This window comes from Elgaria multicarinata, chromosome 6 (assembly GCF_023053635.1).
Source record: "Elgaria multicarinata webbii isolate HBS135686 ecotype San Diego chromosome 6, rElgMul1.1.pri, whole genome shotgun sequence".
Lineage (NCBI taxonomy): Eukaryota > Metazoa > Chordata > Lepidosauria > Squamata > Anguidae > Elgaria > Elgaria multicarinata.
Window position 1 is genome coordinate 47,570,693 of NC_086176.1, and position 21,333 is coordinate 47,592,025.

Genomic DNA, 21,333 nt, shown 5'->3' on the forward strand with positions numbered 1-21,333 from the left:
GTTGCAGTCTGACAAAAGTATCAGCAGGAAGTGAAGAAAGGTGTTATGCTAGCTCATGGCAAGCAAGATCTAACAGGTGTACTCATCAGCATAAAAATGTGTCAGCTAAGGAAATTTTTTCTTCAGTACAGACATATAAACAGCTGAGTGAAATTATTGACATTAAGTAGGGCAGGTTACTGTGCTAACCTATAACAAAACAAATAAAGAAGCATTGCCAAATGTCACTAGTTATCAGTTAAAAGACAAAGCTCTTATCTGGAACACACTGACAAAGAAGTGTGGTGAACTGGGGGAAAACTTACTTGTTAGTGTTCATAATACTTTTATTTCTTTTTACTTGAGGGCACAAAATTATTTTATGTCTTCAGAGAAACAAAGTAAAACATAGTATTAAATAAAAATAGGGATGGGAGAAGCAGGGCTGCTCAGGCTTGCCAATATTATCTGAACTTCACTTCAAAGCTCAGTTCAGCTTGCCCTCATTCTTGTTTACTACCTGTGTGTCCCCCCACCCCAGTTCATTTGATTGGGAAAAGTGTACGTTTTTCAGTAGTCCACACTTTCTCTCCCATTGACTAAAGCATGAAAATGTGAATGTTTTAAAGATTACCTTTTTTTAAAAAAAACACAGTTTAAAAAATGCACACTTTAAATTGTACATTTTTAAAATTCTGTATTTTTTTAAACTGTGCATTTTTAATGTGTGCTTTTTAAAAAGTGCACATATTGCGAACGTGAATGCAAGTTCAGGAATTTGTGAACATTTTCCAAGAACATGAGCTCCTGTTCACATTTAGATTTGTGAACAGGGCATTTTCAAGTAATTTGCAAATTGAAATTAAATTCTGTACATCCTTAAACATAAATTATTCAGGGCTGTCACATGTTACATATTTATTACCCAATTACTCCAATATCAGGTGAAGGAATGCCTGGATTAAATCCCAAGCATAGATCAACTAAGACAAAGTACTCACATCATCTTACTCAAACACCATGTTAGTGTGATGCAATACAATAATTTTTGAGTAACTGAATGATGAACGTCTATGTGTGAATATACCTTTAATTATCAAAATTAAAGACTTTAAGATAAGATTAATACAAGGGGTCGTTGCTATGTCCAATAATGTGAGCAAGCAGTGTTTTCAGCTGCAAAGTGTGGACTCCAGATTCTTATATCTATTATAGTTTGCCAGAAATCACACAATTCATATTTGACAAAATGTCTGATGCTTTGTTTAACTGTTTAGAAGTCCTTAAAATAAAAATAGGTACATTGACTAGACGAGAAATAGTTTAGAAAAAACAGATGTCAGTCTTCGTGTGTGAATCAGCAGCACCACATGTATTCTTATTTACTTGTATTCTTAATTCTGTAGGCAACTAATGTGTTTTCATACTGTGTTTCACCAGGCAGTACTCCCTGGCTGAAGTTTCTGACAATTATTTTCACTGAACCAAGAAGTTGTGACATTCAGCTTAGTATCTATTTAGTGATATTTTCCTGCTTGTCAAGGATAAAGTAGTTTCATTTTTCCCCACCCAGTAAATGTCATGATGTTTGTTTGTTTTCCTGTGATGCATCAAATTGCAGTAAATGTTCTGTTCAATTATAAGTGTTGATTTTTCATCAGAGAGGGATAATATGCTTTCTCCTTTTACCGTTTTGCTAAAATAGCACCAAAGTCTTGTCAGAATTTGCTGAGAGTGCTTTTTATTGCATATTTTGAGCAATCAATATTCTTTTTATATTCACTTCTGTCTCTGCCAAATAATAGGTAACACACACACAAATACTTTATATTTCTAATTTTTTATCTTTAGAATGCAATGAAGTGCTAGAAATGAATATCATATTAATGGTTATTTCTTCTACACAGGAAACTCTGGGTCTGGGCATATATTATATTCTACAATATTAAAACAGAAAAAGCTATTTGCCTGCTTTCCTGCATGGATTCACACATGCTTCCCTTTTAGTAGTAATTTGTAACCATTCCCTTTTAACCATACCATACTGCCAGTGTTATTGAAAGATTAAATTTACTACTGCTTTTGCATAATTGTCTATCTTGATCTATGCTGACTTTTTTGAGAAAGAGTAAATGCCCACCGTATGAAGGCGGCATCAAGGAGGTAATCATGTTCCAGTCTTTGGTCACCTCTCCTTGTTCTAATGCTTGTCACATGCACATCAGACCTCAAATGACTATCCAGCCACTGGACTACTAAACAGAGTCCAATTTTGCTTGCAAAGTTCTCTGGGGTAACCAGAATAGCAATATACTGAGAAAGCACCTTCTCCCTATCAACCTGCCTGGTCCTTGACGTCATTAGGGGCCCTGCTCCTGGTGATTTCACATGGACCTCAGGCTTTACTAGAATCTACCAGGAGAAGAGCCTTCAGCGTGGTGGCCCCCTTACTTTGGAACTCTCTGCCACTGGAGGTCAGGCAGGTGCCAGCACTGTGTTTCTTCTGGTATCTCCTGAAAACAGCTCTGTTCCAGGAAGCATTCCTTAACTGACAGCCACAGTTTTTACTGGCATTCCATTTTTAAAAAAATAATAATGGTGATTTAATCTTGATAGAGCTGGATGGAGTTAGTAGACTATCAGGGAGCCCCTCTAAAAGGTTTTCCTGGATCGTAAGATGCAGATTCTGGCAAAGGGAAAGGAATAATGATGATGATGATGATGATGATGATGATGATGATGATGTTATAATATCATAATGATTTTATACAGATCTATGATACAATCACATTTGGAATACTGTGTATGTTTCCAGTCACCACAACTCAAAATTATATTGTAGCCTTCGAAAAATGTAGGAAATGACAACCAAAATGATCAAGGTGCCTATAAGGAAAGAGAGCAAGAGAGCAGAGGCATGATAAAGGTGTATAAAATTATACAAGGTGTGAAGACAGTGGATAGGGAGATATATATTTTTCTCCATCTCTCATAATTTTATTACCCGAAGTCATTCAATGAAACTGAATGGTGGAAGATTCGGGACAGATAAAAGGAAGAACTTCTTCACACTATGGAGTTCACAGATATAATATGTAGTGAAAGCCACCAACTTGGATGGCTTCAAAGAGGGATTATATAAATTCATGGAGGATAAGGGCATCAATGGCTACTAGACGAGTCAAGATAGGCTACATGTTACTTCTAGCTTCAGAGGCCCTCTCCCTGTTTGTCCTCTTCCTCCTCTGGCTCCAGATTAAAGGAAGAAGTAGCTAGGTTAAAGGAGCAACCTGTGCAAAGGTTTGTTGCTGTTTTGTTGTGGAATATATATTTTTCTTATGTAAAAAGCCATCTATATCAGTAGATTTGTCACATATGTGTGTCTTTTTCAGGCAATTGGCATATATTTCAGTAGATTTACTGAGAGTTTAGTAGACTTGGCAATGCTGCATTGCATGTACTTTTTTAATATTGTTGGTGGTGCTTTTTTAAAAAAATATTACTTGCTACTCTCCTTTTATTTGTTCAGAGAACAAAGGCCCCTTCTTGGGGCCTTCCTAGACGAGGGTTTAGCCCGGTGCGAAGCCCGGGCTCCCTGCTGTGCATGCAGACGACGCACAGGGGATCCCGGGGTCAAGCCAGGCTAAACCCTCCCTTGACCCAGGATAACCGGATCCGCTTGTGGCCCGGCTTTTCCGTAGCCCGGGGCTGCGGAAGCTCTAGTTAGTTCCGTGGCTTTTCCCGGCTGCTTGCTTACATGCGAATAGCTGGGAAAAGCAGTGGACGGGCCGCAGCGCTCCGTACGAGCGCTGTGCCCATCAGGCTAGGGGGGAAATCACGGGGGGAGATGGGGCCAGGGGGGAAAGAGCGGACCCGGCGGGAGAGATGGGGAAGAAGAGCGGAGCCAGGGTGGGGAGATCACGGGGGGGCGGAGGGGGCATAGGACATGGTGGATGGGGGGGAAGGAGAACGGGGACAGGGTGACCAGATCGGGGACAGGGAGGGGGAAATATATTTTTTTAAAATAAAAACACCAGTTACCTTTCCTGGCTCCTGCGCTGCTGCTGCTTTAAAAATAAAAAAAAATGGCGGCCGCGATGGCTCTCCTCCGGAGCGTAAGGGTGAGATCCTGCGTTAGTCATAACGCGAGTTCTCCCCTCTTCTCCCCCGGATTTTCGACTGGGTCTAGCAAGGCCCTGGGTCAGTAGCACTACAATAGGGTGACCATATTTGGGAAACCAAAAAAGAGGACACCTAGTGTGTGTGTGTGGGGAAGCAGCTTTCTGAGTCCTGCAGAAAGTACGTTATTCCCCCGCCACCTTAAAGAACCCGATTGGAGTGGAGGAGGGGAAAGGATTTCATTCTGTACCACCACCATCCACTCCAATTGGGGCCTTTTCTATAATGTCCACGAATGACCCACTTTCCCCTTTAAGACCTCAATTGGAGCTCGGGGTGGGGGAATGATGTGCCTCAAGAAAGCATGTCATTCCCTCCTGCCATGCTAATGGCAGCCTTAAAGAGGAAGGTGTGTCATTCCAGGACATTATTGAAAATTATAGAAAATCCCCCCTGACACCATGGAAAGAACAAAAACCAGGACAAATCCGGGGAAATCCTGACAGTTGGTCACCCTACACTACAACCTACATATTGTGTTGGCTGTTTCCATGAATGAAATCTTTCATTACGGGCATTAGTTTGGTAGCTTCTTTCAAGAAGGAACTCTCAGGTGACCAAGACCAGTCTGTGGGGTGTGTTTCATTACAACACCAAGCATTACAAAAACGATGCTATCAATACTGAAAAACATACATAGGCAGGATCTACACTACTGCTTTATAATGTTATTGAAGTACACTGACAACTGTTGGGGCCCATGACACATTCCATGTACTGTTTTTAAACCGCTTTCATAGTGTTATATCCTGCTTGGTATAGCCTGCTATGGCTATATCTGGCCATTGTTAGATTTTCTCACAAAGCTGATTGGAGAGAAAATTAACATGAGCTGAGCTGTTTCAAGACATACCACAGAATAATTTACCAGGCAGATGTGATGTTTGTCATGTAATGTTCCAAGATATGTAACTTATGCCCCTTAGACTGCAATCCTGTACCTGCTTACCCTTAGAATAAACCCCTTTGAACTCAATGAGACTTCTGAGTAGACATGCATAAGATTACACTGTTAAATTGCAAAGAAGCTTAAGGCTTAAAAACAAGAACACATGATTATTGTTTGCTTCATATAAAGAATGTCAGACTAGCAGACATGTACTCCAATGTTATGCATGTTTACACAGAAGTAAGTCCCACTAAGTTCTATTGGAGTTTATTTGCCCCAGTAAGTGTACATAGGATTGCATCTTGCTCCAGGAGTGAGGTCCAGCAGAACTCAGTGGAAACATTTTGAGGAACTCAGAACTTTCTGAGGAAACATGCATAAGAATGTGCTTTAAGGCAAGGAATGGGGTGGGGTGGGGTTGGAGTCATAGAGTGATTCTTTATCATCAGTTCAACAGCTACTTGTGCTTAGAAAGATCATATTGCTTGCTATATATGAAGATTTTAAAGTAAGACAGCACAGGCAGTTAAAGCACTGTTCCTTCCCCCCCCCCTTTTTAAAAAAACAATATGGTTTCACCTAGTGTGCCCTCGTTTTTCTTTTTTACCCTGGTAACTCAAACAGTCTCCAACAGGGTAGTAGGTTACTTGAGGACATTTTGTCTGGATGCAATAAAGAGCAAACTTCTGGTTTTTATATTTGACTAAGAAAATGATAGACATTGATATTATTCAATAAGTAGAATAACCTGATTTTACCTGAGCTCACCAAATCATAAAGACAGCGTTCAGCAAGCTATGTTGTCTGCAGTAAGATTTCATTATACATTTTGATGAAGATTGATGTATTTTGTCTATAAAACTTAATCTTTTACTGCATCAAAGATGTTATTCTCTTATAATGTAACCTTAAAACAATCCATGGGTTTTCAGGGTGGATTCTGCATGCAAATCGTGCACTTTCAATGAGCTATGGGCCTCCCTTTGAGAATGGCTAGTTGTCTAGATCAGCATATACCACTCTCGGGTGGAATTAAATCTAAAGTACTTTAACATGCTGAGAAAATGCTATTTCATTCAGCTTCCGTGCAAGATTTTTAAAGAAATACTCCTCCCTCCATCCACTGAAATTTATTTCCAAAAAAGTGTATGTAGAAAATGTGTTTCTTTAACCATAAAGGCAGATATTTTCAGTTGTTCAAGAAGCTTAAGAGTAGGTCTTCAAGACTTCCCTTCTCTTCTCTCTTAGTTTCTGGAAAGAAATTATGTTTTTGTGATGAATGAACATTTTCACACATGTGTTTCAGTGATAAGAAGGAACATACATTTTAAAAGATTTCTTGGCTGTTGTTTTTTAATGCATGTGTGAACTAGTTTGCTAGAAGGATCTGCCAGAAGTTCTGCTTACTGGCTTCAAAACCTGTTAATATGCCCTGAAGCAACTTAAACTTTGCAAGGGGAAAAGAAATGACAAGGATGATGGATTTTTACCTTATCATAGCATCAGTACATTCTATTGATATGCCTATGTGAATTCTTCTGGCACTGTGTACAGCTTTTAAATGAAAAAAAAATACTGGCCATGATTCAAAGAGCTGCTTAGGCTCACAGGAGAGGCTTATCACAAACTACTTTTGAAAAATAGTTTGCCAAGAAGCATGGGGTCTTCTGTTTAAGACAAATAAGTCTAAAGTCCCCATCAGCTCATGGAACTCACCACTATACACAGTATTCCTTTTTCACATTCGCTTAAGGCATCACAAACCATGATAGCAAAGTGTATTTTAAAAAATAAATTAAAAAAACTCTCTGTTCTACAAAATTAATTCAGCCCATAGACTTATTTGTTGGCTTTGTTTAGCTCCTGTTAAGTATGCATTTTCAGGAACCATATCTTGGATTTGTCAGTCTGAGCATCGTAATTGTTTTGAAGTACAAGAACAACTCATTATGTACTCATTACTGCTGCAGTCATCTAAAGAAAGTTAATGGAGAGAGTTGTACATGAGCATTTACCATTTTCCAGCTTTTGTTCAGATGATACACCTTAATGGCTTCAAAGGTCTCAATAAACAGAAAGTCCTTTTTAAAATCTTCATAAATCTATGTGACGCCCTTAATTGTTTCATTCCCAGCAATTTTCTTTTTCACTTATGACAATACCACCATTTTGCTCTGCATCATTCACACATTGTATCATAATATTGCTGATAGACTTAAGATGTACATGGAAAGAAAGCAGAAACTAGAAAAAAGGCAAGGATAGCTTTCATCCAGGTGTGACACAGCTGAATTATCAACAAGGTAGCAGTATATGAGAAGACAGTTCCAGATGAACTGCAGAGGAAAATGTGTGTATGTGTGAAAATTGTGAACAATAGCTTTATTCTGTCCTTCTTCATGACAGAACAGAATCAATATATTTGTTGTGCACACTTTCCCCTATTTCTATATAGCAGAGCATCATCTCTTAGACAAAAGCAGAAAAAATGATCCCCATGCATGAGGAAAACATAGCTCTGAACTAGACATCCACATGAAAGGGCTGAATTATTAGCATAAATAATGCTAATATCCTTACAAGGTGTTAAGTTAAATGTCTTACTTCCAAATATTTCCCCTGTTGGGCAGGATTTAAGAATAATCCTGTTGAATATGGAAGTATCATTGGGGTGTTTATGCAAGTGAAGGAAACACATGATTTAGAGTTTATTTTTCCTATTGAATTTGGTCTTGAGCAGCCCACTCCTATGCTTATCTAATTGTCAGCAAGTCCTACTGATTTCAAGGGGACTTATCCCCATTTTCTAGCCTAGGTATCGCCTAGGTCTACTCAATAATTTCAAATCAAGCATCACATTTTAAAACTAACATTCATGAATTCTTTTAGGGCTCAGTCCTATGAAGATGGTCTGCAGCCTCCAAACTTGGAGGCTGCCAAGTATCCAAAGCAAGGCAAGAAAAGCAAAGAGGCAATCTCGACCTCTGCTCTCCAGCCATCCTGCATTTCAGACGGGGAGAGAAGGAGGCTAGGCACCCATAGGAAATGTCGTATGGCCACAGCTCAGCTTCCTCCCTCCCTGCTCCCAAGAATGCCGTCTATGCACTCCGTTTCTGTGTGTGGTGATGTAACCAGAACCACACTGGTTACCAGAGGGAGGGGGTGGAGAGTGCGGTTTCAGGGGATATAGGTTTGCTCCCTGAAATATTGTTGTGAGACCCACATATATTAATATGCGTTCTTATAAACAGTGGCATCCAAATGTTTATAGAATACTGCTATATGCCACAAAATGAATGCCTGATGGATTTACTTAAATTAAACATGAACAGCTGTACGTAAGAGTAATACCTCCTGAAATTAATAGGCTGATTAAATCCCAATTATGTCAATTTGAGTTAAGCAACTTATCTATGTGCAGGATGGCAGCTAAACATAGAATGATTCTTTGGTCTAGCTGTGCCAGTTAACACTACACCAAAGCTAAAACCAGTATAACATGTTTATGATCCTGGACTCCAGCAGTATCAAAGCAAAGGAGTACAACAGCTACCTTTTTAGAATGCACACCACAAAACCTGCACAAAGGGTGTGTCCTATCCTGGCTTCATGATACCATTGGACATAAACTGATCAATCCTGTTTTCCTGTGCCATACCCATTTTTCAAACCTAGTTTGTGGTTGTACTAGCAAGATTCCATTAGTGCAACGACTGTGCCAATCCAGTATTGATGGTGTGCTGGAAAAACAAGATTGATCAGTTTATGTCCAATCGTATTAATGACACCCTTTGTGCTGGTTTTGTGTTGTGCCTTCTAAAAAGGTAGCTATTGATGCTGTGTTGGCACATGCCTGATGTTCCTCCAGGCTGCTGTACTGGGATACTACTGACACAAGTGGATTTGGGGCTGATCCTGTTTCTTTGAGTGGGTATAACTTGGGAAAAGAATTGTACAGCTAATCTTGGAATAGGATCTGGATTGGTTTATTTTTGTTATGGCAAGGTGCATGAGCCTATAGAGGCTTCTCATGGAACATATTGTAACAATCTTCTTCTCCTTCCATGCCAGCCTCATTGCCAAGCATTTTGTTACTATAAGAATTGTTATGTTTGGTAAGTCAATGCCCCTATGTGCCTTACTTGCATTCACCTCACAGCCTGTTGACCCCCTCTGCGTGCAGTTCCTAGCAAACAGCAGAATACCTAGTGTGGGAAGGAAAGTATTAAAATGCCTCTCCACATTCTACTGTTTAGGAGCTATCATTATTAGTGCCATTGCATTCCCTAAGTCCTTAAATACACATGAGAAAGATAAATTCAGTTAACTGGGGTTTTAGCTAGTTTTATTCTTCCACATCAAATAGACATGTTCTAATATTGATTCCTTATTTCATTTCATTGTACATATAAATTGTTATAATGTGATTTGTTTCCCTCAAATGGCATCTAAAATATGATGAACTCAATTGCATTAAAAAATCAGTAGGGAAGTTTGAGATAATGAATGTTTTAATGTTTCACTACACAGCCATTAAATGGAAGTATCTGGTATTTAGAATTCTGTATGGTTTAATAAATCACATACTTTAGCATTATTAAAAAACTGCTGGTTAATTTACATCATAATTTAGATTGAGTCATGTATTTTAGTTAAGTGTCATACATCATGCCATCATAGATATCCAAGATATTTCTGGAAGGTGCACTTTGTATGTCATACTGGAACAAAATAAAATGTGGACAGCATTTCCAGAGATTTAGCCTATTTTGTAGCTAAAGTCAGGAGTTTCCCATACTGTCCCCCACTTTCAAATGTATTCTTCCTTGTAAACCTAAAGTCTATCCCGAGTCTTTATTTCTTTTCTAGCCAACGTAAGGGCAGGATTAAAAACAGTATCAGGTTTTTTATTTATTTATTTATTTTATTAAACTTATATACCGCTCCCATAGCCAGGGCTCTCTGGGCGGTTTACAGGTTTGAAAGCAGAACTATGTGAAAAGAGAGAAAAAACTGTTGGAAGGAAATAAAGTGAATTGTGAATCTGTCACCTGAAACTGTGTCTTGTTTTAGAACAGAATGGCTTATGAATGAAAACTTAAGTTGAAATTCCTAGAGTACAGATATGATGGAGGAATTTGAGTGGTTTGCTATCCACAAAACCTCTCCACCAAGACAGCCTAAGCTGATCTACACATAATCACTATGCAGAAACTACTTGAAAGAAACAAGTCTGTTTGAGAGCTACTTGATATAGAGCCTATCAAATGTAGCTCCATCTCACAAAGAGTGTCCACGAACCCTACAGAGTCCCTAGGAATGGAAAATTTGAAATGCTAATGGCAAATGAGAATGTTATTCACAACAAACAAGGTTTAGGCCCAGCCAACAGGAATACTGGGAACTGTAGACCAAAACATCTGGAAGGGACCAAGCTGGAAAAAGCAGTTTATGCAAACACATACTACTTCAGATACATGCACTTCTACTTTCATTATTGAAAAAAAAATCTCTAAGAGCGACAAAGACAAGCTTTGATATGTAAGGGTTACTGTTGCCTGAGATGCTATGAACTGTGAGCTACATGGCTGTTTTAATAGCTATTACCTCTTCTGTTCATGTACTACTGTTATACATCATTACACTGGTGTAGCTTGAAGTCCCCCAAAACAATGGGAGAAGAGATACACACAACTTCTCCCCTCCTCTTCTCCTGCCATGATCTGCCCCCTCTCGCACATGCTATAAGAAGCAGGGCTACAGGTGAGGAGAAGGTCAGATGTCATCACCAGACAAGGTATTGCCTTTTCTCCTACCGCCTTGGAAAATTCAAAGCTTTGTACTGGTTCTCTGGCAGCACTATTGTCCTTCTCTTTAGCTCTGTTTCAGTCTGCCAGGTTGCTCATTTTGTTTTGTTTTTATTGATTGGATTCATAGACCCATAAGGCAATTGAAAGAGGGTGAATACATCCTTTCTTTTCTGTACAGAATATATAAGGAGCAGAATCCAATCACTGGCAGTAAGGATGTTGCTGGAACAGCAAAAGGTCAGGCAAGGACAGCTTGATGACATCATGGAAGGAGAAAGAAGCTGTCTTCTGGCAGGCTTCCAAAACCTTTCAAGGAAAGAGGGTTTATAATCTCACACCCTTTCCTACAGCCCAAGGTACATGGCTTGTCTGAGCTAAATAGCAGAACTTCTGAGTCACTTCCCTCAGCAAACTGCCTATAGGCTGTTTCTTCCATGTTACTAAAAGATGTAAGAATGAGGCCAGAAGTCAGAGTAAATAGATGTTTTGGATGAAGAAGAACCAAAGGGGTTTGTCACCTATTCATTATAAGATATGTGATGAAGGATCTATGAGGTCATTTCTTGGTTTCCTTTTCTTAATTTTAGCAGTAAGAAATATGGAAGACAGATAGGCTTCCAGTATTTACTACTATGGCAGCATCTGTGATGGTTGGTGAACCTCATTTCCTGCTAATACTCCCTTCAGGATACAAAGTCCACACCGGAATTGGCCATAAAGTATGTCACTCTTAGTAACAAACAACCTTTTTTGGCTCCTTGTCATTTTAGTTACAATTTCTTATTCTAGTATATATATATATATATATATATATATATATATATATATATATATACACACACACACACACACACACACACACACATGCACACACACACACGCACACACAGTATGTCACATACATATCATGGCACTCTTATACCAGAGACATTTTTAATTCCTGTAATATGATAAGGAATTTCTTTGAATGACAAACATTTCTTTCTGTCACTAATTAAGTGAATCCAGCGGGACTGTAGAAGGAATTACAGAAGGATGCTTTCTATTCCTTTCTCTGAGTTCAAGCACATGTGTATCATACATAACCACATCCTGCAATTTCTTTGGTGACAAAGGGATGGTTAATTTTCTCTTGATCCCTAAAGTGATTGTTGGGGAAAGGACGGGAAGTGACTAGAAGGGACAAGGAGAAGCTGAGCCTGCCTTTCAGCCTCCCCAAATTTCAAAAGAGAGGGAATTTAGTTTAGAAACTGTGCATAAAGGCTGTGTTTTCTTTGAACCCATTTTGCCCCCAATAACAGTGATCATTTTGCCAGCAAAGGGAGGGCTTGCCTCTCTTCTCACTCCTATTGTGGCTTTTTTCTCCCACAGTGGGTGAGAGCTAGTAGCACCTGCATGCTGCTCTTTTACCTTCCTTTCCCTGCAATAGGCACCCTGAGATAACTGATCAGACAACTGTTTTATAAATAGTTAGGTACCCATTGATATACAATCTGTTATAGGTAAAAAACAAACAGACAACCCATATAAATCCTCCAACATAAGAGTTTCTGGGAAATAGAGACATGCTATAGTAGCACTTTTTATGGTATTACATGTTCATGGAAGAGTGTGTGCATGTGATAGATACTCACAATGGATGAGGTTTTGCCAAAGCATTTTAAAATTCCATTGCATTGAATTGAGCATTTCAAAGTTCCATTGATGTTAGTGGACAAATTTTAAGCCAGCGCTTAACTTTTTCACTAAGTCACTTAAATATTCAGCTGGAACAGGCTGTCTATATGGAGAAAGCTGAGGGTGAATAAGGGAGTAGCGGAAAAGGGAGATAGGTAGAACAGTTAAATGGAAAAACATGTGAGAAGGAGGGAGCGAGGAATTTGCTTTGATTACCTATGTACTTTCAGCCAAACCTACCTTCCACATTTGTCACAACTTTGCCATTTTTCCCATCTGCTTGGATGCACCACATATTTGCAAATGATCCCTTATCTAGCTTGCACTAAAATAACTGTTAATTTCATGGTGTTAAAGTAGTAAAGATTGACTATATGCCGGAAACTAGAATCTCCTGAATGTCTTATCTAATCTCCCCCTGCCATTTGCTATGTGAAACTGATGAATGAACAATGGGTCTGTTCAGACAACACTTCAGGCTCTGTGATTAGCGAAACATGGTTGTTTGGGGTTCGCACTAACCACAAGCCGTGCTGTCGCACACAACACTTTAAAGCTATTCTTAGAGCCGCTAACCCTGCTGCAGACTGTGGTTGGTGAGTGAGCAAGGTTTAGCAAAAGACACCTTAAATCCTGCTGCTTAACCAAAGCCTTAACCTGCAGGGTTTAAGGTGTCTTCTGAACAGGCCCAATGTCTTATTCGTAATGTAGAAATGAACCAAAGTGATATTCCTTAGTCTAGAGCATGCAAATGATATATTTAATGTATGCTAATTTTCATTGGTTTCAGAGAGGTGATACCTTGCTCCATATTGAGGAAATACCCCTCAATATCCCTGTAGGGTACATGAGGTTTATTAGCTTTATTGAAACCAAGCTGCAAACTGTCATATTTGTACTAAGTGATTCAGTTTCGATCCTCCCAGAGTGCAGGACATGGAATAACGGGCTCAAGTTAAAGGAAGCCAGATTTCAGCTGGACATCAGGAAAAACTTCCTGACTGTTAGAGCAGTACGACAATGGAATCAGTTACCATGGGAGGTTGTGGCCTCTCCCACACTAGAGGCCTTCAAGAGGCAGCTGGACAACCGTCTGTCAGGGATGCTTTAGGGTGGATTCCTGCATTGAGCAGGGGGTTGGACTCAATGGCCTTGTAGGCCCCTTCCAACTCTGCTATTCTATGATTCTATGTGGAACTTTCCCTTTTGATCAGTAACAACACCAGATTGTCACATGCTTTTGTTATGTGATAGCTCCTGGAAGTGATTTAGCATAAATCCTTGTTGAGCCATTTGTGTGTGTGTGTGAGTTGTTTTTTATTTTTTAAATATATATATATATATATATATATATATATATATATATATATACACACATATATATATATATATATATATATATATATGTATATACATATATATATATGTATATACATATATATATATATATATATATATATATATTCTATATCACAAGAGCCGAAGCTCTCTATTACACCCCAAAATACTTCATGGGGCTGTCTTCATGGCACCAGGTTGGTGCCACCTCCCTCTTCAACCCTGCAGCGTCAGGAGGATGGAGCACATGGTTTCTGGGCAGACATCTGGTCCCGTAACCACTCCTACCCTCCTCCTGGTGGAAGGCAAGCCATCGCTGGTCACTTTCCACCAGGTTCCACCCCTGGGTTGACCCCAGATTGGCCCCAGAGTGACATTACACAGTGAAAGCACCATGATGACATCACTCCATTTGAAAACATTGGGGTAAATCCCTGACTTTTTCAAAACGCAGCATTGCAGGGAAGCCCCATGGTGGCTGTGAACCTGTGCTTGCATCATCTAACGAATGTGGCGCAGATCCACAGCCACCATGGGGTTTTCCCCATGTGTGGCTGGGAGTGCTCCTAATTTAGGGTTTCAACTAGCCTAAAACAAGAGACATACGGCACTCTTTGGAGCTCATAGAAGTCACTTTTTTTCCTCCCCAGCCTTTCTCCAATGTGCTTAAAAATGCTAAAGAGCTCAGAATCAGAGCTGGCTCTCAGTTCTGAACCTGTTCACTATATTTATTGCTATAAAGCACAAGGAGTCAGGAGTCTAGCATGGGGGTGAGATTTTTTTAACTTTATGTCATACACCCTTTGGGCATAGTCTCTTGGGGCATAATTGTTGTGCGAACAAATTGATTCATTTCATGATGTTGAACACAGTGAAGTTAGAAAGAAGGTCAGTCTGGGCAAAACAGGACCCCTTCTAACCTATCTGCTGCCATTACAAATTCTAAACTGCTACAACAGAACATGGAGTTGTCAGTAGAAGGAAGGGGATAGGGAAATGAGAGTAAAGGAACTCTGAGAGCTCTTGCAACTAGTATGAGTTGCTATGATACTAGTTGTAAGAATTTATTTTTCCCTTTTTCTGCTTATTCTCACTGAGCCCAGGGGAGCTGGAGCAAAGCACCACTACTGAGGGTCTGAATAGGATACTCATTAAAAGGATTCACTCTCTCTTTAGGGTCAAGGGATTGGGTGGGGTAATGAGTGCCCAAATGTCTATTTCCTTTCTTTATAAACTGGCCTCCTTCATGCAAAATAAAGGTAGGGGAGAGAATAGACCAATTTTCATTTAACGTAGAGTGGTGCCCAAAACCTTTGTCTTTATTATTAGCTGAAATTCAATAAGCACCTTAAGCTTCAAGTATTTTATGGAGATTGTTTTGGTTACAGGTTCTTAGCTGCTGTTCATCTCCTGCTGATGCTCTACTAAACATGCCAAGAACTGTTTTTGTTGTTTTGCAGATATAAAGGAATCTGTATGAGATTCCAGACAGCTATTTCCAAGATTATACAGTAAATAACTCTGTCCCCTCCCCCCCATTCCCTCCCCCACACAAGCATTTTTTGTGTTTCCATGGCTATTTCGTACGGGCACTTTGTCTTCTTTTATCCACATGCAGTTAGTTGTGCTGAAAAATTCAAATGCATTTTTTTCCCCACCACAAGTGTGTGGAATGCCCAGGAAAGAGCTATTTTTATTGTCTGTGTGGTTCCTAAGGACCCATAATAATAATTAAGTACTCTAATAACTATTCCTTCATATCATGACCAATCTCAAAAGAAATAACTAGCTCTAACAATTTTCATTTCATTTAGCATCCTTTTCAAATTATCTTGCTGTTTGTTAATTAGGGCATTGATTTGCTGTCTCTTTAGTTTAAATCAATATACTCGTTTGCTGATAATTTAATTGGTTATGCTAATGAATAGGCTAATATCTCCTTGCCTCACACTGTTGACTAATTTCCTACATATAATGCTTGTTTTTTTTTTTGTTTTCCCACCCCCTTCCTCTAGCACTGCAGTGATAATACAAACCTCTGTCAGTCAGATATGAACATTGTAGGTGCCTGGAGAAGAGGCTACACTGGAAAGAACATTGTGGTCACCATCTTGGATGATGGCATTGAAAGAACCCATCCAGACTTGGCACAAAATTATGTGAGTTTCCACAGTGTGTCAGACTGCTGTTTTATTATGCTGAGTGATGGTAAATTAATCAAGGTGCTGGAATTATTTAGAAGGATGGTAATGCTGAAAGAAAATGTCTGAAAAATAAGGGTACACTAAAGGGTTAACAGTAAAATTAAGTGTTGTGAATTATATTTTCGTTTTCATATAATTTGGTTTGTCTGTATCAATAAGACATTAATTATAAGTTACAGTATGTCATGGCCATTTCCCCACCCCCCAAGTTTGTCATCCCTGATTAGAGACTAAATAGTTTGAGATCCTCAACCAGATATTACACAGAGTTCTCTCCTGGATTATATAGCTGATGGTCTTTATTTTTTACATGTATACATTTTACCTGCAATCCTACACACACTGAGATTTGTCCAGTTTCAAAACAGCACTAATCTATGGATTAAACCCTAGAATTCATTAGGAGGTTAAGAAGAACAGATTCTACCACCTGTCGGTGTTTTAATTAACATATTGAATGGCTATAGCTTTGGATAACTCCACATAGTTTACCACTGGACAACTTTTTAACGTCATTATTGTTAAAGATTCTTTTGGCCAAGTGCATATCTGCCCCGTGCACATTAAGAAGTAATTCTGGTGTCTCCAGACCTATAATTTTCACTAGCATGTCTTTAACTCAGGAAAGAAAAGAGCTTCTACCACCTTGCTTGGGACCTGTGAAGCTTTAGCCTAACCAGTGTCATGTTGGATCCACTCTCTATAAGATTCATCCACAAATGTTTGTAGTAATCAGACTCCCACCCTGCCCATCACATTCCTAAATTTGCTTTTCATACTGTGAATTAATGTTCCTTTCAAATTCACTTTCAAAATGTAAGTTGTAGTTGTTATAACCATGAAAATTTCAGAGGGCAACTTTGTCTTCCGAAGAGTGAAACTATTCAAAACGTTTTGAGATCTGGTGCCTGAAAGTAGATACAGATGGTGTGAAGCTTGGCTCGTGAAACTACCATGTTTTGCAAGCAAAATATATATTGGTGAAAGAATAAGCCTGTGTTATATTGACAATTATTATTGGGCTGCAATTCTAGCATGCTTATTGCCTGTCCTGACTGACTTCCCCAAAAATGGAGTGCAAGAGCCGTTTCCCATTACTTTGTGGGAACCTATTTTTATAGACTAATTTACCATGTTGAATCTAAAAATCACTGTTCTTAAGATGGTAACTCAACTGAAAGCCCAGAATTTAAGATGGTGTCCAAGCTGGTGTCTTAAACTAATGCTTCCTATTTCTATGGCTGTGCAGGAGTTTGAGAAAAATAATAAGCAACTGAACTGGATGTTTCAGGTACCTATAAAATCAGTAGCATATGTACAAAAAGTGACCCAAAATATCAATTCACCAAATCAGTGTTCCAACCCTTATAGTGCTTTCAAAATGTATTAATGCTTTGAAATTGTCTTGTTCTTTAAAATGTTGACATTTAATGATATGACATGTAACATTCCAGAAACATATGGCAATGTTTTTAAGTATTCCATAGGATTTATGAATTAAATGTTACATTGGCTAAAAACATAGAGCTGTCAATTTTTCTTTATATATATATATATATATATGGATATCAGTGTAACCTGCAATCTGAGTCCTTTTTTTTTTTTGGTCTAGTTAGCATGGCTTTCAACCCTTTTAAATAAAATACTTATGAAGGTTTTAATATGCCATAAAAGCTTTTAATGAAGAACTAATTAATACACATAAATAAAGAACCATTAAATGAGCAATCCATCTTTGTACAGGAGCACCGGAGAAACATCTACCCATGGCAGTTGTGCTTTCTTGCACTTACACAGCTGTTTGGCACACCCTGTTTTGCAACCAAACACTACTACATTGAGCCAAGCCTGAAGAATGGGGTCAACTGTTATATGAATGGGAAAGAGTCCCTCCTTCTCCTCTTTCCAACCACAGCTCATAGGCTGAGGTAATTGCATGTCTGCAAGCTGTGCACTCTCCCATATATTATTCTGCAGGCTGCAGTGCTTGCTGTAATGCAGCAAGGAGTCATTGTTGGACAGCAGGGCTTCCACTTGCTTAATCTTATGAACAGTGCATGCCTGACACCATCTGTAGCCCTGGTATGCAGCTCCACCTAAATCAGAATATGCAACAAAAATTAGTGACTTGTTAGTTCTGGACAACAGAAATATTTAATATATAAGACAGTTCCAAACTGACAGGATAAAAGTAAATATTTATAGATCACTAAATCCAACTCACAATGTCTTGATGAATTCCTTGGCAATTCTGGTGGCTTTGTCTGAGAATGACATAGTACCAATTGAGTTGAAGAACTCTGCATATATGCTTTCCATTTGCATTCTTGGTTATAGTCACAGTGGAAGAAATGACCTCTCTTACTAGCAGTGCTAGTATTTTGCATTTCTCAATATCTGACAGTTGGCTGTGGAAAGTGTGTAGTAGAACATAGTTCCTTTTTTTGCAGTGGCAGTCATCAAGCACAGCTTGGTGCAATTCATCTCGTTGAACTGGTGCACCAGAAGAAGAAATATGTCTGTGCCTCAAGCTGAAATTACAGTGGTATCAGCAAAGCTCTTAACTGCATACAGCACAATTCTAGTATCTGCTTCTTCATCTGGTGTCTACTGTTGCACTATTTCAATAGACATTTGGTGCACCACCTTACTTTTATCCTCAAATCTTGCAGCAATGACAACATCAAGGTTCTCAAATGAATGTGAAGTGACATGATATGAAAGGCGGTGAGCAAGATCTGTCTTATTTTCAAGCAATGCCAGAAAGTTTGTCCAGTTTTTGGCAGAGGGACATTCTTGTTCTCAGTAACTTGTCACACTGAAGTGGAAGTACACGTGCACTTCTGATGAGTACAAGCCTTAACTAATTTTTCTTTGTAACTGTCGAACACAGTATAGACTTGCAAATATCTCTGCCAAATCCCCAATTTGTTTATTTTTGATGGCTTATCCAAAGGGATTACCACCACCTACACACCAATTATTAAATGTGACTTGCTCCACAATGCTTGGACTTTCAGGTTCAGTTGTCAAGGTGACACATATTCATAAAGTGAAGCACATTCTCTGCCTCTGAGATCGCTATTAATTTCAATGACTGATAAGGATATAGGCAAAAGTTCATGTCTTCATTGACTGGTGATAACTGACCTTGGATGTTCCATCTTCTGTGAACACAAATTCTTTAACAAAAAACCTAACTTGCTCCTACAATGTTTTCTAGAATTCAAGGGAGATACCTGCATTTAATCAGTTGCCAGATCCTTTGTGACAATGTTGTAAATTGTTCCTGTGCACATTGAAAATGAACATTATGCCCAGAATTTCTTCTCCATCAACATGGTCTCTCTTATGCTAGCTCACAGGTAGTCCTAGGTTACATGCAGCAGAGTTCTCCATTTCAACCATGGCAAATGTTAGTCTAGCTATGTCACCACTCCTGTGGAAAGAATAGTGCCCATCGCTGCATTATCAATTCTTTCTAAGTATGGTCAACAATACTGCCCAGGTCTTTGCTTACTCCAGTGATCCATTCCTGTTCATGGTCTGCATCAACATGGAAAAACCTCTGGAATGCTGCCTCTGCTCCTTCAGGAAAATGCTCAATTTCAACTATAAACACTGAAAGGGATTTTGTGTAGTTTGTGCAAACATATCTTGCCAGATAAGGCATCATTAGGATAAGGAAACAAATGTAAAGGTCCCATATGCCAGCATGAACTGCCCTAGTAAAAGTGAGAAGTATGGATTCCATCTCAACATATGACCACTGGAAGGAAAAAAAATGGAATTCTGTACAGACCTGTTGTCCACAAATTTATGGATGTAGTGCTAGTTGCCTTCTGTTCTGAACTGCGAAAATCCTACTGAACTGAACATATACAAATATGGTATGTATAAATGTTTTAAAATAATCAGATCCCTCAGAAATCTTCTTCCTTTGTCTCCCTCAAGAGCTGCCTCAGTTTTACACATTCAGAATTCCCTCAGCAGGTGAATCCACCTGAGCATGTGTACTCCAGTGCTTGAAGTCCCCTTTCCTTTTCTTTATGATTCAAATGCAGTAGTCCTCTTTGGTGTGTTGATTCTGCAGGTACCTGAAACTCCCAGTTCAGTTGTTGACTGTTTCTCTAAGGGTCCCATACAGTCATGGATACAAGGAGCATTAATTCAAGATACTGGCTTGGACACCTGCTTGAATTTTGGGCTTTCATCTGAGAAATCAGTTGGGAACAGTGATTTTCAGATTTAGCATGGTCAAATTATTCTAGAAAACTAGGTTTCCAAAAATTAACCAAAAATGCCTCTGGACTAGAGGAAGTCCCCCTTTGAAATTTGGGGGACTTACCTCCATGTAAATAGTAAATTTGGGGGACTTACCTCCATGTAAATATGTCAATTAGATAACTTTATTCAAAGAAGGTAAGTGTATAGGAACTCATGTCATTTCATTTAAATTAAAGCTGAGCAGTTTTGTAAATCAGACACAAACTGGAGTTGGAGGGTATAAACAAGCATAATGTAATCATTTGCAACTGGTTTTGGATCACTATCTTGTCCTGGTTCATTGCCACATAGTTACATTGACCACCCACCTCGTTTATCTTTAAACGAGACTTAGATTAGGCAGCACTTTAAATAGAACTCACTTTCAAATAGACAACTGTCTATGTAAAGTAGGACATATGGCCACCCTATTTTGTCGACACCAAAACAGCTCTAAACCAGCCTTCCCCAACCTGGTGCCCTCTAGATGTGTTGGACTGTAACTCTCATCATTCCTAGCCAGCATGGTGTTCTGCACTACTACTGTCCTGCACTTGCTTCTTGCATAGTTGACTGGAACATTCTCTATCCATCTCAGAAATCCATAGTTTTTAATTATGTCAATATTTGTTCTCTGAATATATAAAAACGAAGAAAGTAAGATGTGTTGTTTACTGTTCTGAAGGCAGTACAAGGCACAAGGTGTCCCTACAGCTTCAAAAGTTTTACTTGTGGCTCCCCCTTTTTAAGTTTGCGGCTTTAAAGATTTGATTCAAACCTTAAATAATTCATTTTAAAACTAATGAACTAGGTCAAATTGTGATAATATTCATTCATGTAGATTTTCCCTTTGAGATAATGAAAAGAATGAAATCAGTGACAGGATATAACTATTTTGTTATCTTTCATTGGTGTGATAATTATCTCGTTACAAATGTTAATTTAAGAAGCCAAAGCAAACTTATCTTCCACCTTTAGCATTCTTAGCATC

At 38.9% G+C, this 21,333-nt stretch overlaps 1 protein-coding gene across 2 annotated transcripts in view; it reads left to right on the forward strand.

Moving 5' to 3' along the window:
- PCSK5 (proprotein convertase subtilisin/kexin type 5) overlaps positions 1-21,333 on the forward strand; it is a 271,693-nt gene that overhangs the window by 52,709 nt on the left and 197,651 nt on the right. For both annotated transcript variants that reach the window (XM_063129354.1, XM_063129356.1), the window contains exon 4: positions 15,888-16,031. In XM_063129354.1, coding sequence (XP_062985424.1) covers positions 15,888-16,031 — 144 coding nt within the window. The remainder of the gene's footprint in view (positions 1-15,887; positions 16,032-21,333) is intronic.